The sequence below is a fragment of the Anomaloglossus baeobatrachus genome, chromosome 5, assembly GCF_048569485.1.
Source record: "Anomaloglossus baeobatrachus isolate aAnoBae1 chromosome 5, aAnoBae1.hap1, whole genome shotgun sequence".
NCBI classification, from domain to species: Eukaryota; Metazoa; Chordata; class Amphibia; order Anura; family Aromobatidae; genus Anomaloglossus; species Anomaloglossus baeobatrachus.
Window position 1 is genome coordinate 236,349,298 of NC_134357.1, and position 25,803 is coordinate 236,375,100.

Sequence of the window (25,803 nt, forward strand, 5' to 3'; positions counted from 1 at the left end):
CAAGGAAAAGATCCCAAAGAGTTGTTCCAGTTCTTTATATTTGAAGGAACATTCAGACGAATATCAATATTTTCCTGAAGATCATCAGGTAGATGGAACTACCAAATACTGTGTATGATCATGTTCAATCGCCAGTCGTTAAAGTGGTTGCGTGGCACTATATATATATTTTTTTCACTTTGGGCCTACAAACTAACAGGCAGGCTAACTACCAATCTGTTCTGCCCAGTACATATCTCTGCCAGCGCAGAGCAGTCACAGACCGCTCCTGACGGCAATTTTGCGGTTTTCGCTGATGTCTTGCTGCCAGGGCAGCAGCTTCTTTTCTGCTCTGCTCCGTGGGTGTTACTGCTAACATCATGCTGATTGACAGATGTACCTGCTGCCTAACTACCAACGTCATGTTAATTGACAGCCGGTTTCCCGCAGTCATTCTCTGTTGACAGAGCAGCGCAGAAGAGGAAGAGCTGCTCTGTTGATGTGAAGCAGCAGAAACACCAGCAGGAGCGGTCCATACCCGTTCTGAGCTGAGGCCGGGTAGAACAGGCAGGTAGTTAGCAAGTACTTGACTGTTAGTTCTTGAGCCCAGAGTTAAAAATTAAATTGTCCAATATAACCTCTTTCATTGAATATATATTTTTTTTAATGTTGAGAAATGGACTAAAATGATTAGCTGATACATATAATTATTGGAAATTGAGAGTATGAAGCTGGTATTTAATATTTTTTCATACTAGTTACAGTGGTTAGGAGATCACTAGTAGTTCTTATTTATCTTCTTAATTGTACATCATTTGTGTGATTTGTGTTTAGGTTACAGCTCTGCCAGATCTAAAAATTGAAGTTATACATGAAGAGGGGACTCGTGCAAGTATTAGAGCAGGTAAGTAGAAAGACATAAAATACTGAAAAGGAGGACAAGCAGTCAATCTTCTCTGTCCATACTGTCTAATGAATAAAGTTACTTGCCAGAGCTGGAGCTAGGGACATCAGAAAAATAGTAGGGAATAGTAGTAGGAAACAGTGGGTAATTGAGGAATTAATTGAATAATAGCCTGAAACATAGGAGATTTGTAAGCACTATACAACTGTGATCACTAAGGCCAAGGTGACTGATTAGGTCTTAAAGGGGTTGTCCAGTCACAACCATCAATATCTGATTGGTGGGGGGGAAACAACTGGCATCTACAGTGATCAGCTGCTGCAACCTCTGGAGGCTGTTGGGTGAAACCGCATTGAACGAAACAGTACCACATAGCTCCACTCAATGAGTTGCGGCTGCTGCCAGGTAATGCACTTGGTAAATAATAGGTATTGTTCTACAGTACTTGATAGTAGTCGCTACACATTGAATAGACTACGTTGGGCGACTCTTTTAATTCTGTTTATATGAAGCCACTACCAGAGCTAATAACAGCTGATAGGGGGTTCTGGGTGTTGGTGTCTCACCGATCAGATACTGTTGATCTATACTAGGGTATCAATATGTAGTGACCAGTCAACCCCTGTATAAATGGGAATTGTCATTGGCTTCCATTGAATAGCAACTGTCCATTTCATGACAGCTATATAACGAGACTTTTTGTGGAGGTTTAAGCCCTCCACACACATTGAGAACACCTATAATTTAATTCCCACTATCGTGGCTCATATGCATAGAGTGATGAATAATACCAAAAGATGCGAGCCCAATTAGATAAAAGGTAAAATGTTTATTTTTAATTGTTTAAAAACACAATAATAAAAGATATATATGTAAGTACAACACAAGTACAGGAGAAAATGGCAGGATTCCCTGGTGTATACTGACTAGAATATTTAAATATGACCATAAAGATGGATATATTGCAACAGTTAGTTAGATACTTATATTTTGGATGATAGGATGCACTTTTCCCAAAAATTAGCAAGGAAAATGAGGGGTGCGTCTTAAAATCGGAATGTAGCTTACTGGGAGGTGGAGAATGGGCGCTGTGCTGGCGTTTGTCCAGGCAGTGGTGGGGGCTGTCTGTGCAGGCAGCTGTCAGTGGGGGCGGGCAGCTGGCTGTGCATACCAGGGCCGTGTGACGGGTGTCCCAGATGCTCTGGCTTCAAATAATGGCGCTCGGAGTTAGCACATGCGCAGATGGCGCTCTCGGCTCAAGATCTCATCTGCACACGAGCCGCCTCCGGGCTCCATTTCTTTGAAGACCGCACCGCCGAGAGAGCATCTGGGACACTCGTCGCACCACTCTGCTCCTCACAGCCAGAACGGCCCGACTGCTGTCAGCACAGACTCCACCGCTGCCAGTACAGCCCCCATCGCTGCCAGCACCTGCCCCCCCCAGCACGTGCATAGGCACGAGATTATGGTCGGCGCTGTGCATGGCGTCACAGCGTCATCCTCATGCTTGTGCATTAAGCTCACTGGCACACGCGAGGGCAGCTATATTTTCTGCTCTGCCCGTGATATGGTAGAGAGAACTGCGCCTGCGCAAGCGGACATGACTGCACAGGCACGAGATTTGAAAGAGCAAAGTGGATGATAACGGAGGCGTCATCACGTCAATCAAGAAAGGACGGCGAACAGCGGCAGTAGGTGGAACAGAAGCCGAAAAAGAGCACGCCCATCTGAGCCACACAGGTCATTAGCATATGTAACAGTCATGTTTTATAAAGTTATTTTTGTGGTCTGTAAGGGGGGTCAGGGCCAAAGTGCACCTTCATAGAATACAGCCCAGAGCTGCAGAAGGTGACACTTTTAGTTTAATAGTAAAAAAAACTGGTGACAGGTTCCCTTTAATTTCTTTTGGTGTTATCCCTCCACACACATTAGATTAATATCGGCCAAATGTGGTGATATCAACGGGTTTGGCCAACTGTTGAATCTATATGGAGGCCCCTTCCGGCTGATATCGGGAAAGATGCTCATCATGCCTGTCCAATTTCAGACTGCCGATCGCATTTTTCTAGAGATAAGCTGCTGGCCAACATGTCAGCTAGCAACTTTCTCGTACACTGGAGCTCTTGGCTGAGCAAGAGCTGCAATGGCTGTTTTCACGTGTCACAATTTAGCGAAAATATATGTGATGTGCGCCTTGGTTTCAGGAATCTGGTAATATGCGTGCCTTATTTGCGGGAGCAACATGTTCCCCAATATTGTAACTCTTACATCAGCACTTCAAATCCGGGAGACTGTCTTTGAAGATCGGTAGTAAAACTTGTAAATTCCCGCCTATATCCTTGTGAATGCTCAGCAGGGGGCTTGCTTTTGCTTAGAAATGGTTTTGATTGGCTTTGTCACCTCACCATTTGACCCTGGAGGCATAGCAAGATGATTTCTTGTGGCTGTAGGGCAGGGAGTGTGCAAATGGAATTGGACAACTGGGTGACATGTATGAATGTCATAATCCTCACAATCTCCCTCTGAATATTCCTCACCATAATCCTCACAATGGTTGTAGCTCTAGTAAGAGCCATATGTTATGAAAATTTGCAGGATCCTGGAAATTGGTATCGAATGTTGAAGATCTAGCTTAACAAAACCATAAATTAAAATGTTTGTTATACTCTTATCGACAGATTTAAAGGGAACCTGTCAGCAGAAATTTCCCCTAAAACCTAAAAGCTTCACCCTCTGCAGCTCCTGGGCTGCATTCTAGAAAGGTCCCTGTTATTATTGTGCCCCCTTTCTGACCAAAATACAGAGTTTATAAAGTGGTACCTTTTTGGATTTGGATTCTGTAAATGTGACATGGGGGCGGGCTGCCTGGCGTCCGTTATTCTGCCTCCTGCCGCTTTAGGCCGTCCCCCATCACTCCTTTCCATAGCTGTGGACGCCGCCCAGTGCTCCACAGGTCCCCGCGCATGCCCAGTGCCCATCTCTCGTGGATGAGCACTGTGCCCAGTGTCACCGCTGGTGACGTGCGCGCAGGCTTTAGATTATGGGCGGTGCTGTGATGTTTATTACCAAGCAACCGCCCATAATCACGGGACCGCGCTTTCCCCCTCGGCGTCCTTCGTTCTGCGCAAGCGCGGTGCTGCTGACCCCACGTCACCTCCTTCCCATCTATTTCCTGCCTCAGGGCAAGATGGGAAGGAGGTGACGTGGGGCCAGCAGCACCGCGCTTGCGCAGAACGAAGGACGCCGAGGGGGAAAGCGCGGTCCCGCGATTATGGGCGGTTGCTTGGTAATAAACATCACAGCACCGCCCATAATCTAAAGCCTGCGCGCACATCACCAGCGGTGACACTGGGCACAGTGCTCATCCACGAGAGATGGGCACTGGGCATACGCGGGGACCTGTGGAGCACTGGGCGGCATCCACAGCTATGGAAAGGAGTGATGGGGGCCGGCCTAAAGCGGCAGGAGGCAGAATAACGGACGCCAGGAAGCCCGCCCCCGTGTCACATTTACAGAATCCAAATCCAAAAAGGTACCACTTTATAAACTCTGTATTTTGGTCAGAAAGGGGGCACAATAATAACAGGGACCTTTCTAGAATGCAGACCAGGAGCTGCAGAGGGGGAATCTTTTAGGTTTTAGGGGAAATTTCTGCTGACAGGTTCCCTTTAACACTATAAGAATTTTATGTCAGTGGAATAAAACAATAAACATTTTTAATTTTTTTGTTCATTACATAGAATGTTTCTTGCAGTAAAATTGTAAAATCTGTTTCTATTTGTAGGAGATGACTGCACAAAAAAGTTTGAAGGACATCTTATTTTATCTCCAAATTCTGAAGTTAAATATAACAATTTCGCCCAAGAACATTCCAGGACGACGGATCTTCATAGAAGAGATCTATCTAAGGATTCCAGTAATCACAAGAAACATTTATCTGAACGTTGTACAGTTAATACAGGGAATAAAATATTTTCATGTTCTGAATGTGGCAAGCATTTTAAAAAGAAATTTAATCTTTCTGTTCACAAAAGAATTCACAGAGATGAGAAGCCATTTTCATGTTTAGAATGTGGGAAATGTTTTAATGTAAAATCAAATCGTGATAAACATTACATTACTCACACACTGAAGTCTTTCTTGTGTTCAGAATGTGGGAAATGTTTCTGCCAAAAGTCAGATCTTTTTAAACATGAAAAAAGGCACAGAGGGGAAGAGCGATATTTATGCTTTGATTGTGGAAGATGTTTCAATATAAAAACAAATCTTATTTTACACCAAAGATTGCACACTGTCGAGAAACCATTTTTATGTTTAAAATGTGGAAAATGTTATATCCAAAAATCAAATCTTGTTAAACATCAGAAAACTCACACAGTGGAGAAGCCATTTTCATGTTCTGAATGTGGGAAGAGTTTTAGACAGAAGTCTGATGTTTTTAGACATCAGAGAACTCATACAGGGGAGAAGCCATTTTTATGTTCAGAATGTGGAAAACGTTTTACTCAAAACTCAGATCTTTTTATACATCAAAGAACTCACACAGGAGAGAAGCCTTTCTCATGTGCTGAATGTGGGAAATGCTTCACCAGGAAAGCAAATCTTGTCGAACATGAGAGAATTCACACAGGAGAGAAGCCATTTTCATGTCAGGAATGTGGGAAGTGTTTTTGCCATAAATCAGATGTTGTGAAACATAGCAGGATTCATACGGGAGAGAAGCCATTTTCTTGCCCAGAATGTGGGAAATGTTTTAACAATACATCAGCCCTTTCTCAGCATGAGAAGCGTCATGGAAGGAAGATGCCATTGTAATGTGGACTTACTGTAATGTAATCAGGACCTTTTTTGGTTTAAAATATATATTTTTAAAATTTTAGAAATTAAAAACTTACCATGGCACTGAATCAACACTTGTGGATAAAATCAGTCCTTTATTTCAACTCCAGGTCAAATATATACTATAAACCAAAATAGATGACGTTTTGACCTGTCAAGTGGCCCTTCACAAACCATACTGACCATTTACCCTCTAACCACATATATACTGTACATTCTTCAGCAATGAAATTGTAACACCAAGAAGGAAATATTTTGAAAAGCATCAGCACAATAGCCAGCTATAGCCAGTAGGCCAAGGGAGCACGCTTAGACCATATACGCTGCTCACAGTGCTATAACCAACATGTAGCCTAGTGTTGTCATGATGAAAAACAGCTCCTTGGACACTTTCACATTCCCTCATAAAGGACTCTTTATGGCCTTTACCCATATGGTATCCAGACCAAGCTCCATCTCCGTCTACCTTTCAATCTAAGACAAAAGCAGTGCTTGTCACACCTTCATTCCAATTTCTGTTGCCATCTTTGTTACGGTTGCTGCGAGCACTGGAGACTATGTCCAGATTTCTTGCTACTGCACATGTGCGAGCGCTGGAGACTAAGTCCAATCTTGGAGCCATTGCACATGTGCGGGTGACATCATCGCTGACACGAGGTCACATGTCTCTGACACCTTCTATGCCGATTGGTCGCTGGTCATGTGCTTGTGACGTCTTGCTCGGTGATAGGCCAGCATGACGTCACTCCTGTCGTTCTGGCAGCGGATTGGCTCTGGTGTCCTCCATCTTGGATGAGGCACAGAGTCTATATAAGACCCTGACACACGCCGCATGGTGCTCAGTCCTCTTGGTTCATGCATATGAGTAGACACTCTGTGCGCGTTCCTCTAGGCATTCCTCTGTCTATGCTAGGTGAGCGCTACCGGCAGGGTAGCGTTCTTATACCTTACAGCTTCGGCTGCTGTCCGTATCCTTACCTCTTAGGGAAGCGGACATAGGCAGGTGCCTGAGGCACATGGTCTGGCTGGGCCTTGTGATTCTACTCGTAGGTGGACGTTGCCGCTAGGGTAACGTTCCTTGTACTGCGTCTGGCAGTTGTTCGTATCCTCGCACACTAGGGGAGCGAACAGAGGTAGGAGCTTTGTGCGGCTTACGCTGCTGTTCGTCTCTTTTGCACCACTAGAAGAGCGGACCTAGGCAGGTGCCATATCTAGTGGTTCGTGTCCTCGCACACTAGTGGAGCGAACGCAGGTAGGAGCTTTGTGCGGCTTACGCTGCTGTTCGTCTCTTTTGCACCACTAGAAGAGCGGACCTAGGTAGGTGCCATTTCGCACACATTGCCTTTGTCTCTGTGATTATTAACAGAGATCATTCCACACACCCTCCAAGTAAGGGAGGAATTGCTTTATATTATATCCTTCTGTGAGTTAACAGAGGTATTGCACTCTGCCATAGTCTGCAGCAAAGTCTTTGCACGGTGGACCCTGACTGTCTGATACTCCTTTCGGTTATTATCAGACAGCCCCCCGTAACAATCTTGCTCTGCACCATGATAGCCTTTGAGTGAGGTTGAAAGAGGTAAGCTAAAAGTCTCGCTTATAGCCTAAGGTACAGCAAACACCATGTGATTGGGTTGTGTAGACACTGCTTTGTGCCTCAAACTGTAACCATTGTTTTAATTTTTATTTCATAAATCAATACTACACATGAAATTATGTTACTGATGACATTCTATGATAAAGGTAAGATGGAGGATCTAGAGGCAGAGCTCCTCCCTCTTCTATCTACACAGAATTTGATCAGTAACAACTGCCATCTCCTATCTCAGTAATGGAAAAGTGTCACGTCCTCACCGGACTCCGCTCCTGCGACTTCTGCTTCAGTCACCAGGAGCCGCCATTTTCCCACCATGGACTGTGCTGGTGATAGGAGATTAGTCGGTGCCAGTGGCTCTGGTGGGTGCAGGCTCCGCTCATCCACTAAGCTGGGTTTCCTTGGAACCTGCAGTACCACTGGCTGACTGTAGGTGGCGTGTGTCTTCCAGCTGAGGTTACCACCATTCAGCTATGGTCAATGGCAAGACACCACACCCTTCTAATTCCCCCTCTTGTCTGCTGGTCACTGCCAAAGATAGTTTTGGTATTCCTGCTAGGGTTTTTGGAATTACTCAATGATGGCAGATTACTGTTCGATGTTATATAGCCTACAATCTGCCGTAGTCCTCAGTCTGATATAGCGCCGCATGATCATCTCTACCCTCACCTACTGTATCCTCACCCATCCCTTGTAGACTGTGAGTCCTCGCTGACAGAGTCCTCTCTCCTCCTGTACCAGTCTGTGCCTTGTTTTGTTTATAATTATTGTATTTGTCCCTACTATGTATGCCCCTTTTCACATGTAAAGTGCCATGGAATAAATGGCGCTAATAATAATAATATAGGGACAACCCTGAAAAATCATATCAACAACAGTCTAATGTCAAGCACTTTAAATTTCTGCTCATATTTTGGTTTCTATTTTGCATGGAAATTATTTTGGTTCAATAAAATCTGTTTTGTTGGATGAATCATTGTTTTCTGATATGTAGATTACAGTTTTCTTAATGTCACCAGTATATTTCCTATACCATATAATAATGATCCTGCTCCATGGAAACTATTCGTGCTACAGGAAAACTATAGACATTTTTTGAAAGCAGGACAAAAAGATGATTCAGAAAATTACAAAGTCACCTGCGATGATTACAAAAAATATTTTTTGTAGACCTGTTTAATCGATAGCATGCCATGGTGTGCAAGTGCGGAATTTTCTGTGTATGGCACTTATATTCAACTAGAAGGTGGCCCGATTCTAACGCATCGGGTATTCTAGAATTTACATATTGTGTAGTTAATGTATAATTTTTGTTATATATAGATGTTGTTGTGTGTAGTTACCAAGTGTTTGTGTAGGGCGCTGTAAATGTTCTGGGTATTGTCTGGGTGGGGGTGTGTGAGAGCGGTGTTGTATGTGTGTTGCGTTGTGTGTGTTGCGTTGTTTGTGGAGCGCTGTGTGTCTGCAGCGTTCTGTGTGTGTGGTGCTGTGTGTGTTGCGCGGTTTGTGTGGGTGTGTTTTGGGGGAGGTATGTTTTGTGCAGTGTGTGTGTTGCGCGGTATGTGCGTATATTTATGTATGCCGCGGTGTTTGTGTGTTGGGTGATGTGTGTGTGCGCGGCGTTGTCTGTGTGTGTGTGGGTGTCTGTGTAGGGCGGTGTTTGTGGTTCCCAGTGTGTGTGTGGTTTGATGTGTTGTGCGGTGCGCGTGTGGCGGTGTGTGTGTGTGTTTTGGGAGGAGGTGTGCACCCCCATCGTGCTCCATCCCCCATGCTGCACACCCCCCATCGTGCTCCTTCCCCCATGCTGCGCATCCCCATCATGCTCCATCCCCCATTCTGCGCACCCCCCATCGTGCTCCATCCCCCATGCTGCGCACCCCCATCGTGCTCCATCCCCCATGCTGCGCACCCCTCATCGTGCTCCATCCCCCATGCTGCGCACCTCCCATCGTGTTCCATCCCCCATGCTGCGCACCCCCATCGTGCTTCATCCCCCATCGTGTTCCATCCCCCATGCTGCGCACCCCCCATCGTGCTCCATCCCCCATGCTGCGGACCCCCCATCGTGCTCCATCCGACATGCTGCGCACCCCCCATCGTGCTCCATCCCCCATGCTGCGCACCCCTCATTGTGCTCCATCCCCCATGCTGCGCACCCCCCATCGTGCTCCATCCCCCATGCTGCGCACCCCCCATCGTGTTCCATCCCCCATGCTGCGCACCCCCCATCGTGCTCCATCCCCCATGCTGCGCACCCCCCATCGTGCTCCATCCCCCATGTTGTGCACCCCCATCGTGCTTCATCCCCCATGCTGCGCACCCCCCATCGTGCTCCATCCCTCATGCTACGCACCCCCCATCGTGCTTCATCCCCCATGCTGCGCACCCCAATCATGCTCCATCCCACATGCTGCGCAGCCCCCATCGTGCTCCATCCACCATGGTGCCCACCCCCCATTGTGCTCCATCCTCCATGCTGGGGCCGGGTCCGAGCGTGGCAACGTGTGCCGGAGGCGGGGCTGAGTGGGCGAGGCGTCAGCGTATGCCGGCTCCCTGCACATGTGTACCGGGAGCCGGTGTACGCTGGTAACCATGATACACATCGGGTAACTAAGGGAAGCGCTTCCTATAGTTACGCGATGTGTATCATGGTTACCAGCGTACACCGACTCGGTCACGATCCCAGCGGGGCCGAGCGTGCCAACGTGTGGCGGGGGCGACCGGGCGAGGCGTCAGCGTATGCCGACTCCCTGCACATGTGTACTGGGAGCCGGTATACGCTGGAGCGGGCGATGCGTGCGGAGGGCCGGGGCGAGCGGCTAATCCATTCGGGGGGCGGGGCCAGACCGAGGCGAGTGGCCAATCCGTGGGGGGGGGGCAGGCCGAGCCCAGCAGCCAATCCGACAGTTGTCACTCTAACGACACTGTCACGGTGACACAATTTTGGAGCAAGACAGACAGACAGAATAAGGCAATTATATATATAGATACTGAATAAATTGGGAGATATTTTGAAAAATTTTTTTCCATTTTTTCAGCCATTTTCATTAACATGTCTATCAATCCTGTGATTTCTGTAGTTCCACAACTTTTTCTTCCTGGAGTTGCAATTTCAGTGTTTAGGAGCATGTGTGTGGCTAATGGCATCAATTTTGTAGCAAGAAAGTCTAGTAATATAGGAGACCTTGTTTCATCCACTTTGTTTTTAACTCAATCACAAAACTACACTGTGTTCAGAATTATTAGGCAAATGAGTATTTTGATCACATTCTATTTTGTATACACTACAGTTCAAACGTCATTTGGGGTCAGCCAGACAATTTTGTCTTTTCCATGAAAAATCATACTTTTATTGATCAAATGAGTTGCCTAATGAATAGAAAATATCGTCCAGACATTGACGACGTTAGAAATAATGATTTTTACTTGAAATAATTTTCTCTTCACACTTTGCTTTCGTCACAGAATGCTCCTTTGCAGCAATTCCAGCTTTGCAGACCTTTGGCATGCTAGCTGTTAATTTGCGGAGGTAATCTGGAGATATTTCCCACCATGCTTCCAGACGCCCTCACACAAGTTAGATTGGCTTGGTGGGCACTTTTTGCTTACCATACGGTCAAGCTGCTCCCACAACAGCTCAATAGGGTTGAGATCTGGTAACTGGGCTGGCCACTCCCCTACCGATAGAATACCAGCTACCTGCTTCTTCTCTATATAGTTCATGCATAATTTGGAGGTGTGCTTTGGGTCATTGTCCTGTTGTAGGATGAAACTGGCTCCAATCAAGCGCTGTCCACAGGGTATGGCATGGCGTTGGAAAATGGAGTGATAGCCTTCCTTGTTTAAAATTCCTTTCACATTGTACAAATCTCCCACTTTACCAGCACCAAAGCAACCCCAGACCATTACATTACCTCCACCATGCTTGACAGCTGGCGTCAGGCACTCTTCCAGCATCTTTTCAGTCGTTCTGCATCTCACAAATGTTCTTCTGTGTGATCCAAACACCTCTAACTTCGATTTGTCTGTCAATAACACTTTTTTCCAATCTTCCTCTGTCCAATGTCTGTGTTCTTTTGCCCATATTAATCTTTTCCTTTTATTAGCCAGTCTCAGATATGTCTTTTTCTTTGCCTCTGTGCCCTGAAGGCTAGCAACCCGGAGTCACCTCTTCACTGTAGACGTTGACACTGGAGTTTTGCAGGTACTATTTAATGAAGCTGCCAGTTGAGGATCTGTCAGGCATCAATTTCTCAAACTAGAGCCTCTAATGTACTTTGTCTTGTTGCTCAGTTGTGCAGCGGGGCCTCCCACTTCTCTTTCTACTCTGGTTAGAGCTTGTTTGTGCTCTCCTCTAAAGGGAGTAGTGCACACCGTTGTAGGAAACCTTCAGTTTCTTGGCAATTTCTTGCATGGAACATCCTTTGTTTCTAAGAACAAGAATAGACCGTCAAGTTTCACATGAAAGTTATTTTTCTGGCCATTTTGAGACTTTAATGGAACCAACAAATGAAATGCTCCAGATTCCCAACTAGCTCAAAAGGAAGGTCAGTTTTATAGCTGCTCTAATCAGCAAAACTGTTTTCAGCTGTACTTGCACAAGGGTTTTCAAGGGATTTGTAAACATCCATTAGCCTTCTAAAACAGTTAGAAAACACAATGTACCATTAGAACACTGGAGTGGTGGTTGTTGAAAATGGACTTGTGTACACCTATGAAGATATTGCATTCAAAACCAGACAATTGAAGCTAGAATAGTAATTTACCACATTAACAATAGAGTGTATATCTATTTAATTTAATGCTAGCTTCATTGAAAAATGTTTTTCTTTCAAAAATAAGGAAATATCTAAGTGAACCTAAACTTTTGAACTGTAGTGTACATGTTGTCCTACTGCAAGCTGTATAGGCTTGAGAGCCAACTACCAATTAAGTAAATCAGGTGATGTGCATCTCTGTAATGAGGAGGGGTGTGGTATAATGACATTATCACCCTATATAAGGTGTGCTTAATTATTAGGCAACTTCCTTTCCTTTGGCAAAATGGGTCAGAAGAGAGATTTGACAGGCTCTTAAAAGTCCAAAATTGTGAGATGTCTTGCAGAGGGATGCAGCAGTCTTGAAATTGCCAAACTTTTGAAGCGTGATCACCGAACAATCAAGCGTTTCATGACAAATAGCCAACAGGGTCGCAAGAAGCGTGTTGGGCAAAAAAGGCGCAAAATAACTGCCCATGAATTGAGGAAAATCAAGCGTAAAGCTGCCAAGATGCCATTTGCCACCAGTTTGGCCATAGTTCAGAGCTGCAACGTTACTGGAGTATCAAAAAGCACAAGGTGTACCATACTCTGGGACATGGCCAAGATAAGGAAGGCTGAAAAACGACCACCTTAGACCAAGAAACATAAGATAAAACGTCAAGACTGGGCCAAGAAATATCTTCAGACTGATTTTTCAAAGGTTTTATGAACTGATAAAATGAGAATGACTGGATGGGCCAGAGGCTGGATCAGTAAAGGGCAGAGAGCTCCACTCCAACTCAGACACCAGCAAGGTGGAGGTGTGGTACTGGTATGGGCTGGTATCATCAAAGATGAACTTGTGGGACCTTTTCGGGTTGAGGATGGAGTGAAGCTCAACTCCCAGACCTACTGCCAGTTTCTGGAAGACAACTTCTTCAAGCACTGGTACAGGAAGAAGTCGGTATCGTTCAAGAAATACATGATTTTCATGCAGGACAATGCTCCATCACATGCATCCAACTACTCCACAGCATGTCTGGCCAGTAAAGGTCTAAAAGATGAAAAAATAATGACATAGCCCCCTTATTCACCTGATCTGAACCCCATAGAGAACCTGTGGTCCCTCATAAAATGTGAGATCTAAAGGGAGGGAAAACAGTACACCTCTCGGAACAGTGTCTGGGAGGCTGTGGTGGTTGCTGCACGCAATGTTGATCGTAAACAGATCAAGCAACGGACAGAATCTATGGATGGTACGCTATTGAGTGTCATAAAAAAAAAGGTGGCTATATTGGCCACTAATATTTTGGGGTTTTGTTTTTGCATGTCAGAAATGTTTATTTCTAAATTTTGTGCAGCTATATTGGTTTACCTGGTGAAAATAAACAAGTGAGATGGGAATATATTTGGTTTTTATTAAGTTGCTAATTCTGCACAGCAATAGTTACCTGCCCAAACAGATATCCTCCTAAGATAGCCAAATCTAAAAAAAAAACCAAAACACTCCAACTTAAACAAATATTAAGCTTTGATATTTATGAGTCTTTGGGTTGATTGAGAACATAGTTGTTAATCAATAATAAAAAAAAATCCTCTAAAATACAACTTGTCTAATAATTCTGAACACTGTGTACACCAGGGGTCTCAAACTCGGCTGGGTGTATGGGCCACACAGAGGATAAAAATAATTTGGGGGGCCGCATTCTTTGCAGGACAAAGTGACATTTTTATTGGTACCATATATATATATATATATATATTACTTTTTACACACCTTTGGATCACTGATTTTGAACATTTTTCACTTGTTTATTATAACAAATGTGCACATTTTGTTTAAATAAAAAAAAAAAAAAAAAAAAAAAATTTTGATGGTAAAAAAAAAGTCATGCCTTATTTTGTTGGGTTTTTTTTTACATTTTATCCCTTTCTTGTAACTAATAGTGTTACAATTAGCACTATATAGAAATTTTGGCCAACATCTTTTAGTAATGTTCCCCATCTTGTTGTAGTGTGCCCATCATTGTCCCCTTGTAGTATTGTGCCCCATCCTACAGTAATGTGTCATCCTTATCCCCATCCTACAGTAATGTCCCCATCCTATAGTAATGTCCTCAGCCTTGTCCCCTCTCCCCAGCTCTTGGCTCAATGACAAGCCGAGAGCTCCATCTGCGCACACGCCGACTCTGAGCGCCATTATTTGAAGCCACAGCATCTGGGACACATGCCATACCACCCTGATCCACACAGCCGCCCACACAGGCAGACAGCCGCCCGCACAGGCAGAAAGACAGCTGCCTGTACAGACAGCCCCCACCGCAGCTTGCACAGCAGCCAGCACAGTGCCCATTCCCCATCTTCCGGTAACCTACATTCGAATTTTAAGACATACCCCTCATTTTCCACTCAAATTTTTGGGAGGAAAAATGCGTTTTATAATCCAAAAATACAGTAGGTTGCACCACTAGGATGCTCAACAGACATTGAGCAAACATGTCAGTGGCCAGTTCAGACACAATCATTAAACCCTACAACGTTCGGCCTTTCCAGACATTTCTCAAACGTATATGGGGTTAATCTGTATTCAGTCATCATTATCATCATTGAAAAGGTACACAAACCAAGCAGATGAGATTGGAAAAAGAGAAACAGTGGATTTTAACAATGCTCATGTACCACACGGTTTAAATGCGTGTAATGATTTGATGTATATTTTTTGATTCGGGATCTTTGCATGGTCATGTGCGTCTATTGTATTGCAGCCCCCCCAATTTTGGTATCCAGCCAAGATAAATTGGGTGGTCCACATGCCATTTTTAAAATTATTTAGTTAAATAAATTTAAAAAGCCGCATGGGGTCTCTCGAATTTGGAAACACAGCCGAGATAACGCACACAGCTCGGAGCTGCCACCTCCAGCAGTCTGCTTTATCTGCCCTGGGTTTCAAAATACAGGGGACACTAGGCCATTTTTTTTTTTTAATTTATTTTTACACTCCACTTTGGGGACCCAGATAGCTAATGTGGAGGCAAATAATCATGGCCACCGGCAGTCTGAGTGCAACCAATCACAGTCACTGTCACAGAGTGTGGACGGGGGAAGTAGTGAAAATTCATGCGATTTATTGAGTGGACCTGGAAGCAGTGTGACAGCCGCGTCAAAATTCAGTTAGTTTAAATGTCCCGCTTTAATTCCCATTTTGCGTTTTGATGTGGTTGTCCTTCATCCACACATTGATTGACCTAGCTGTGTGGCATGGTGCATTGTCCTTTTCAGCTTTGCCCAACATCTGATCATTTAATGGTTAGACGGAAACCTGGAGAGGCGTAGAAGCCACAGTGTCTTGCACCCACTGTGAAATTTGGTGGAGGATTGGTGATGATCTGGGGATGCTTCAGCAAGGCAGAAATTGGGCAGATTAAACTTTGCGAAGGACACATACAAGGTTATACTAGAAAAACAGTTGCTTCCTTCTGCTCAGGCAATATTCCCCAACTCTGAGGACTGTTTTTTCCAGCAGAACAATGCGCCATGCCACACAGCTAGGTCAATCAATGTGTGGATGAAGAACCACCACATCAAAACCCTGTCATGGCCAGCCAAATCTCCAGATCTGAACCCCATTGAAAACCTTTGGAACGTAATCAAGAGGAAGATGGATAGTCACAAGCCATCAAACAAAGAACTGCTTAATTTTTTGCACCAGGAGTGGTATAAAGTCACCCAAAAGCAGTGTGAAAGACTGGTGAAAAGTATGCCAAGACGCATGAAAGCTGTGATTAAAAATCATGGTTATTCCACAAAATATTGATTTCTGAACTGTTCCAGAGTTAAAACATTAGTATTGTTGTTTCTAAATGATTTTGAACTTGTTTTCTTTGCATTATTTGAGGTCTGAAAGCAGTCCATTTGTTTTTGTTATTTTGACCATTCCTCATTTTCAGAAAATAAATACAAAATGTATTGCTTGGAAATTCGGAGACATGATGTCAGTAGTTTATAGAATAAAAGAACAATTTACATTTTGCTTAAAAATATACGTATAAAAGAGAAAAATCTGAAAAACTGAAAATTTTGCAAAGGTCTCTTAGTTTTTGCCAGAGCTGTATATATAGATATTTATATACAGTCAGGGCCAGAAATATTTGGACAGTGACACAAGTTTTGTTATTTTAGCTGTTTACAAAAACATGTTCAGAAATACAATTATATATATAATATGGGCTGAAAGTGCACACTCCCAGCTGCAATATGAGAGTTTTCACATCCAAATCGGAGAAAGGGTTTAGGAATCATAGCTCTGTAATGCATAGCCTCCTCTTTTTCAAGGGACCAAAAGTAATTGGACAAGGGACTCTAAGGGCTGCAAGTAACTCTGAAGGCGTCTCCCTCGTTAACCTGTAATCAATGAAGTAGTTAAAAGGTCTGGGGTTGATTACAGGTGTGTGGTTTTGCATTTGGAAGCTGTTGCTGTGACCAGACAACATGCGGTCTAAGGAACTCTCAATTGAGGTGAAGCAGAACATCCTGAGGCTGAAAAAAAAAGAAAAAATCCATCAAAGAGATAGCAGACATGCTTGGAGTAGCAAAATCAACAGTCGGGTACATTCTGAGAAAAAAAGGAATTGACTGGTGAGCTTGGGAACTCAAAAAGGCCTGGGCGTCCACGGATGACAACAGTGGTGGATGATCGCCGCATACTTTCTTTGGTGAAGAAGAACCCGTTCACAACATCAACTGAAGTCCAGAACACTCTCAGTGAAGTAGGTGTATCTGTCTCTAAGTCAACAGTAAAGAGAAGACTCCATGAAAGTAAATACAAAGGGTTCACATCTAGATGCAAACCATTCATCAATTCCAAAAATAGACAGGCCAGAGTTAAATTTGCTGAAAAACACCTCATGAAGCCAGCTTAGTTCCGGAAAAGTATTCTATGGACAGATGAGACAAAGATTAACCTGTACCAGAATGATGGGAAGAAAAAAGTTTGGAGAAGAAAGGGAACGGCACATGATCCAAGGCACACCACATCCTCTGTAAAACATGGTGGAGGCAACGTGATGGCATGGGCATGCATGGCTTTCAATGGCACTGGGTCACTTGTGTTTATTGATGACATAACAGCAGACAAGAGTAGCCGGATGAATTCTGAAGTGTACCCGGATATACTTTCAGCCCAGATTCAGCCAAATGCCGCAAAGTTGATCGGACGGCGCTTCATAGTACAGATGGACAATGACCCCAAGCATACAGCCAAAGCTACCCAGGAGTTTATGAGTGCAAAAAAGTGGAACATTTTGCAATGGCCAAGTCAATCACCAGATCTTAACCCAATTGAGCATGCATTTCACTTGCTGAAATCCACACAAGACGGAAAGACCCACAAACAAGCAAGACCTGAAGGCTGCGGCTGTAAAGGCCTGGCAAAGCATTAAGAAGGAGGAAACCCAGCGTTTGGTGATGTCCATGGGTTCCAGACTTAAGGCAGTGATTGCCTCCAAAGGATTCGCAACAAAATATTGAAAATAAAAATATTTTGTTTGGGTTTGGTTTATTTGTCCAATTACTTTTGACCTCCTAAAATGTGGAGTGTTTGTAAAGAAATGTGTACAATTCCAACAATTTCTATCAGATATTTTTGTTCAAACCTTCAAGTTAAACGTTACAATCTGCACTTGAATTCTGTTGTAGAGGTTTCATTTCAAATCCAATGTGGTGGCATGCAGAGCCCAACTCGCGAAAATTGTGTCACTGTCCAAATATTTCTGGACCTAACTGTATATTGTGATATGATCACTGGTAAAATGCAAGAGGGGAGGTGCAGCTGAGTGACTGGCTCTACCACACTATATTTGTGCATAAAAGGGGTATGCATATAAACATAAATCTATATACAAATATATGTGTTTTGGTACACTTCCCTTCTACAATAATGTTGAGAACATGACAATGAAATCTGAGTTAAGTGTCATGTGGGGATATGTGTTTCTACTCAACCCTATCACTGGTAGAAGCTCAAGATGGAATGAAGAATAATACTACACTTAGGTGTCTAGACATCACCCCATAATAGTCATCACCTCTTCACTGCCGTTCACTATAACCTAACATCTCCATCCACGAAAGACACAGTCTTCATCTTTCTAGATTGCTCTAGGTTGGAGCTGTCTTTAAATTTGTCTTGGTTCAGGAATGAAGGTGTTTGTTGTCTTTTCTTTGTGGCCATTACATTGCCCATCTTAAGGTAGCCACATATCCCAAAGTCGCCTTCTTCCACGTTTCACTGCTCAGACTCTGGTATCGCTTCACCCTCATAGTCCATAGGTTGGCCCATGTCTTTATTCTTTGTACACCCTTCACCCTGACAGTCTTTCTGTCAGCATATCTGGAAAGATGGGACCGCCAGGTGTCAAAACCTGTAGTTGGGTTTTATCAGGTAGTTTCTCTGAGCACCTCCTTCTTTTTAAGATACGATCAGTCTTGGTTCAGGAATAAAGGTCTTTTCTGCCTGTCTGTTGTTGCCAATCTTAAGATACCAGCTGACTTTTTTATTTTAACTGGTGAGGCTCTCAAATGGCTCCGCTCTCATAGTCCATAGGTCCGCCCACGTCATGATCCTGTGTACACCTCTCACCCTGCCAGCGTTAGTATGTCTAGTGTAATGGAACTTCCAGGTGTCACAACCTGTACTTTGGACTTACCAGGTGGTTTCTTTCAGCACCTCCTTCTGTTTTTGACGTATTATTAATCGTGGAATGGCATTCTTCCAGCAGAGGCACAGCTTTCCCCAGACACTTCTCCTGCAATCTTGATTGAAATTTGGATCGTTGATGAGGGTCTTCCATGGATAGATATGTACGTGTTTACATAGCAGGTCAGTTTCTTGAATAGGGCGTGATATCACCATACCTAAGTTGATTGCAGAAAGGAATAGTTCTAACTAACTGATCTTCAATCCAACCCTAATGAAAACTTACCAATGCCAGGGTTGAAGTGGCTAATACCTTAGAAATTTGTGTACCTGTCCCTAGAAAACCTTACTCTTTTCCCCCCATTCAGACAAAAACAAGTCTTCACCCCTCCCTCACCCAATACACCTAAATCAATGTAAAAAATACACAGTATTTACAATGCTGTGAGATTTCAGGACAGAGTTAAACTTATTCCTGAATAGAGATGGGCGAACCCACAGATTTGGTTTGGCAGATCCAGCCTAATTTTAAAAAGAAAAAAGTCCCATTCAGGACCAGACTTGAACCCAAACTTGAGCACGGACCCTGAATCCAAAATATAAGTCTAAGATACCTGAATTTGTGTGCTGTAAAATAGTGGTAGTAAGGGCTAGGGGGCTGCAAAACGGGGATTAAAGCAGGAAAGGTATACTTACTGAGCTTTCGCACAACTCTCACACTGCTTCTGGGTCCACGCCTTAAATCTCATGAATATTGAATTTTTCCCCCACCCACCCTCTGTGTCAGCATCTGTCATTGGTTTCTCTCACACTAGCTGTCTGGATCCTGAAGTGTTTAAAAATAAATAGAAAAAAATGGCGTGAGGTCCCCCGTATTTTGATACTAAGCACAGATAAAGCAGACAGCTGGAGGCTGCAGCCCCCCCGCTGTGTGGGTTATCTTGGCTGGGTATCAAAATATGAGGGACCCTCGGTGGCTTTTTTAAAATTATTTAAATAAATACATTTTAAAAAACAGTGTGTGGTCCCCCCAATTTTGATACCCAGCCAAGATAAAGCAGACAGTTAGGGGCTAGTATTATCAAACTGCAAGGACCCATGGTTATTGGGTCCTCCCCCAACCTAAAAATAGCAGCCTATAGCCTCCTCCGAACTGGCACATCCATTAGATGTACCAATTCTGGCACTTGACCCGGCTCTTCCAGATTGCCCTGGAGTGGTGGCAATTGGGGTAATTTAAGGGGATAATGTATTAAAAAAAAATCACAGCTGCCACAAAGCTCTAGCTTAGTAATGGAAAGGGGTAAAAAAAAACAAAAAAACCCTGAAAATTCTTTTATTTAAATAGCTAAAAAACCCACAAAAACAAAAAAAAAGCCCTTTTTCTCCTATTAACCCCCAAAACACTCCTGCAGGTCTGAAGTAATGCATACCAACATGTCCCACGACATTCCTGGCCTGCTACATCTGTGGTTGTTGTGTGCTGTCACATTACAAAACATGAACGAGCAATGCGGTTTCTGGGACACACTAACAGAACTTAATACTGGATTACCAGCTTAAGGCCCTGTCACACACAGAGATAAATCTGCGGCAGATCTGTGGTTGCAGTGAAATTGTGGACAATCAGTGCCAGGTTTGTGGCTTTGTACAAATGGAACAATATGTCCATGATTTCACTGCAACCACAGATCTGCCAAAGATTTATCTGTGTGTGTGACGGGGCCTTTAGGCTACGTGCACAGATTGAGTATTCGGTTGCATAAAATCTGCATCTCCTGGCAGAAAAACTCACCAAAATTGCAATGCGGTTTTGATGCGTTTTTCTTCCAGGAGATGCAGATTTGTGCAACAAATTTTTGCACCAAATCTGCATCTCCAGGTAGAAAAATGCACCAAAAGACACGATGTAGTTTTGACAGATTTGGTGGACAAATTTCTGCAACAATTTTCTGCACTACATCTGCATCTCCAGGCAGAATAACTGGAGAAAAACTCTTGAAAACCGCATCACGTTTTTTGGTGCGTTTTTCGGTGCATTTTTCTGCCAGAAGGTGCATATGTCGGCAACAATTTTTTGCAAAAAATTTCTGCATCTTCTGGCACAAAAACATGTCAAAACCACATTGCATTTTTTGTGGCATTTTTCTTCTATGAGATACAGATTTCTGGAACAAATTTTCTGAACCAAATCTGCATCTCCTGGAAGAAAAATATCAAAACTGCATTGTAATTTAGGTGCGTTTTTCTGCCAGCAGATACAGATTTTCTGCAACCAAATACTCAACATGCGCACATAGCCTAAGCTGGTAATCCAGCATTGAGTTCATTAAATTAATTCATTAAGTTCACCTCAAGTGAGTTCATACAGTTCCCCTTTTACTGACGTAACCGCTCTCACAGCTGTGGTTCCTTCAGTGTGTCCGTGACGCTGCAGTACGCCGTCACATGTTCGAGTGTGACCTTGCACTGAGGCATTAGATGTAGCAGAGTCGGGACTGTCATTGAACGTCAAGGTGTGGATTATGTTGGACCTCCAAGGGTGTTTTTGGGGTTTATAAATTGGATAAAGAGGGTGTTTTGATTGTTTTTTGGTTTGTTTTTTTTTTTAAAAAAAGGATTTTTCTCAGTGTTTTGTGTTTATTTCTTTTTACTTACACGATAGTAATGTGGGGGTCTCATACACCTACCCATTACTAACCTCGAGCTTGATGACAGCTGTGATTTTTTTGACAAATCAAAGCTGTCATTAACCTCTTATATTACCCCGATTATCACCACTCCAGGGCAACCAGGATGAGCTGCGTAAAGCACCAAGATTTGTGCATCCTGGGGCGGCTGCAGGATGCTATTTTTAGGTTAGGTAGGGCCCAATAACTGTGGGCCTCCCCTTCCCAAGAATACAGCCCCTTGCTGTCAGCTTTATCTTGGCTAGCAAATAGGAAATAATGGGAGCAATACTTGACACGCACTGGTTGCACTGGACATTTCCGGAAAGACTGCTTAGCGTGCCCCCCAGCAGACAAACACTCGGGAAACGCTTAAGTCTGGGAGATTATCGAGGAGGTCACCCAGACTTCCAGTTACCTTTTCAATCTTAAGTAAAATGTTAGTGAACGTGGAAGTGCTCTTTGAGAATCAATTCAAATCAGCATTTGTTTTCTTTGACTGTGGGTTTTCTATGAACTTTATAGATTCTGGACTGGATTCTAAACTAGGCTTAGCGACAGATGAAAGGGACACATTTAGATTGTTGCTATTGACAAAACGCCGTTACTTCAGAACCTGGTACAGTTTGTAATGATAGAATTCACTCACAAGGTGGGATTTCTTCACACCGAGACCATCTCCTGTTTTGTGATCGATAATTTACCTATAGGGTTGGTGTTGGGAATCCCTTGGTTACATTTGCATAATCCTGTCATTGATTGGTGTCAAAGGGATATTGTCAAATGGGGTTCTGATTGTCATAAAAAATGTCTCAATTCTGTGTAAGTTTTGTCTACTACTCTGGAGGGTCTTCCGGAGTGCCTGAAGGACTTCAGAGATGTATTTTCAGAAAAGGAGGCAGAGATCTTACTGCCCCATCACCATTATAATTGCACCGTCAACCTTGTCCCTATTGCCAAATTGCCTGAAGCTTACCTGTATAATTTGTCTGGCCCGGAGCGGGCTGCCATGACGACTTACATAAGCGAAAGTGTACGGAAAGGGCACATTTGTCCTTCCTCCTCTTCTGTAGCTGCTGGATTTTTCTTTGTCAAAAAAAAAAAAAAAAAGATGGTGGACTCAGTCCCTGCCTCAATTTCCATGAATTAAATAAAATTACAGTTAAAAACACCTATCCACTTCCACTTATCCCTGACCTATATAATCAACTTACTGGGGCCAAATGGTTTTCCAAACTTGATCTTAGAGTGGCTTATAATTTAATACGCGTCCGGGAGGGTGATGAGTGGAAGATGACATTTTTTATGTCAGAGGTGTGTTTGAGAATCTCGTGATGCCTTTTGGATTGACTAATGCACCTGCTGTTTTTCAAAACTTTATGAACAATATTTTTTCTGATTACATTGGAAGATTTATTGTGATGTATTTGGATGATTTTCTAATTTTCTTGCCTGATTTGGATTCTTATTTTGGACATTTCTGCTCTGTTATAAAGGTTTGGAGAGAATTCCTTGTTTGCTAAATTAGAAAAATGTACATTTGCCGTCCAAGAAATATCATTCTTTGTGTTCATTGTGTCAGCGGTTGGGTTTAAGATGGACCCTGGGAAGGTGCAAGCTATCATTGATTGGGTCCAACATAGTGACCTTAAAGCCTTGTAACGTTTTCTGGGGTTCTCCAATTACTACAGAAAGTTTATCAAGGGGTTTTCCCAAATTGTTAAACCTCTTTCTGACCTGACACATAAAGGGGCAGATTTGAGGTCATCTGAAGCGGCTGGGACCTTTCCTAAGTTGAAAAAATATTTTACACGCTGGTCCTCATTCAGCTGGACCTCATGAGGCCATTCATTATGGAGGTGGAGGTTTCTGAGGTTGGGGTAGGGGCTGTATTTTCTCAAGCTCCTAAAACATTTTTCTCGAGAAAATTCTCACATGCAGTGAAAAATTATAATGTTGGCAATCGTAAGCTGCTTGCTGTTAAACTGGTGTTTGAGGAATGGAGGCAGCTGTTCATCAAGTCACTTATTACTGACCATAAAAATTTAGCTTGCATTGAATCTGCAAAACAGTTGACCCTTAGACAGGCCAGGTGGTCATTATTTTTCTCTAGATTCAATTTTTCAATCACATTCAGACTAAGGTCTAAGAATGTGAAGGCTGACGCTTTATCACATAGCCTGGATTCTGTGCCCCCTCCAGAACCTCCATCCTCCATTCTTCCTCAGGGTGTTGTAGTTGCCATGGTGTTCACTAAACTGGAGGCAGAGATCTGTGATTTACAGTCATTGGCTCTTTCCACTACTCCTCAGTTCAAGTTATTTGTTCCTGTACACCTGAGGTTGCGCTTGTTGCACGAATTTCACGGCTGTGTGTTAACTGGACACCCTGGGATCACAGCCACGCAGAGGGCTATTTCCAGCCTCTTCTGGTGGGCATCCATGTATAATAATGCTAAAGATTTCATATCTGCTTGCAAAGCTTGTGTACACGCTAATGTTATTCGTAACCGGCCGGTCGGGTAATTGGCTCCATTGCCAATTCCTGAAAGACCATGGACTCATGTGTCCATGGATTTCATTACCAATTTACCTATGTCGGGTTGGAAGACTGTGATTTGTGTTGTAGTTGACCGATTTAGCAAACAAGCACACTTTGTTCCTTTATCGGGGTTACCCAATGTCAAGACACTTTCCAGGTTATTCATCAGTCATGTAATAAGACTGCATGGTATCCCCCTGAATTTTGTGTCCGATAGGGGGTGCAATTAGTTTCTAAGTTTTGGAGGGCGTTCTGTAAAAGGTTGGGCATTGATTTGTCATTTTCATCTTCCTATCACCCTGAAATCAACGGGCACACCAAAAGGACAAATCAGTCATTGGAACAAATGTTGAGGTGTTTTGTTGCTGCTCAGCAAGAGGACTGGTGCTCATTCTGATCACTTGCAGAGTTTGCCTTCAACAGTTGGGTCAATCAGTCTACTGCAACCTCACTTTTCTTCTGTAATTGTGGTTTTTATCCCCATTTTGGCAAAATTTTCTAGAATGAGTTCTGGGTGTCCTGGAGTGGACATAGCCATACAAAAACTTGGGGATGCCTGGAGAGACGTACAAAAGAATATCCCAATATATCCCAATGTAATTGGGGTGGCCCAATTTCGCCAGAAACTAAAGGCTGATAGGAAGCACTCTTTGGGTCCCATCTTTAAGGTGGGAGATAAGGTGTGATTGTCTTCAAAGAATATTAAGCTTAATGTACCCTCAGCAAAGTTGGGTCCTAAGTTTATTGGTCCATATGAGATCTAGGAGATGGTCAATCCAGTTGTCTTTAGACTGAGACTGCCTCAGTCTTTGCATATCCCAAATGTGTTTCATAAGTCTCTGTTGAAAAACATTTGTCTCTTCAGCCCTGTCTTCCTCATCCATGCTTGCTCATGTTTCCATTGATGGAGTTTTGGAGTATGAGGTACAGAGGATGATAGGGTCCAGAATTCCCTTCAATACTTGATTAATTGGAAGGGATACGGACACAAAGACAGATCCTGGGTTCTGGCTCATTTGGTGAGATCCAGTAGTTTGGTCAAGGCCTTCCATTGGAAGTTTCCTGAGCAACCTGGGTGTCCAATGGCCTCCCCCCTTGAAAAGAGGGTACTGTCATGATTCCTCTGTGCAAAGCATCTTGCTTTTGGAGATGCTCTGCTGCGCTTCCTGAGTTACTGAGGTAGTAGTTTGAAAGCACTGGATTCCATGTTGGTGCCGATTAATCAGGTGCTCCACCTCCCTGATAATTGCTGAGGCTTCTTTACAGAGCATGCTTTCCCAGAACCTTGTCAGTTATATTCTCTGGTTCTGCAGTTGTGCTGTTGGCTTGTGTCTCTGCTAGTGTACTGATCTTTGTTCTCCGACCCCGGACAGTTATTTGACTCCTCTCTGCCCTATCCCTGTTGTTACCTCCTGCCCTTTTGACCTCGGACCATTATCTGACCAGGTCTCTGCTTTCTTCCTGAACTTAATACGTGCGCTCATGGCTTTATTACCCTCTGATATTGACCAGACTACGCCTGTGTTTACTCCTTGTGCTCTTACGTGTCCTCCTGTCAACAGACCCCGGCTTTCCTGACTACTCTTCCATCCATATATCCTGTAAGTAGTAGCTGCATCACAGGCAGCAAAGCTGCCAAACTAGGGTGAAAAGGAGTCCATCCAAGTCTGATGATGTTGTTACAGACTACATGAAAAAGATACCCTTTCTTTCCACCTCACACGCAAAAGAGATTTTCAGCTATGAAGTGCCACCAAAAGGCAGGTGTCTTCTTGGAGGTCTTCTTTGCAGGTGCCCCTGGTGTCGCCCCCCTGCTAATTGAGCATCGCTAATTTGGGATGATC

General features: G+C 43.7%; 1 protein-coding gene and 1 long non-coding RNA gene across 2 annotated transcripts in view; both read left to right on the top strand.

Moving 5' to 3' along the window:
- Nucleotides 1–6,421, top strand: part of LOC142311107 (uncharacterized) — a 148,229-nt gene extending 141,808 nt beyond the window's left edge. The window contains exon 10 of the mRNA XM_075349222.1: nt 5,160–6,421. Coding sequence (XP_075205337.1) covers nt 5,160–5,698 — 539 coding nt within the window. The 3' untranslated portion in view covers nt 5,699–6,421. The remainder of the gene's footprint in view (nt 1–5,159) is intronic.
- A 12,385-nt stretch (nt 6,422–18,806) lies between these two features.
- LOC142311109 (uncharacterized) overlaps nt 18,807–25,803 on the top strand; it is a 127,875-nt gene continuing 120,878 nt past the window's right edge. The window contains exon 1 of the long non-coding RNA XR_012754240.1: nt 18,807–18,932. This is a non-coding gene — a long non-coding RNA (uncharacterized LOC142311109). The remainder of the gene's footprint in view (nt 18,933–25,803) is intronic.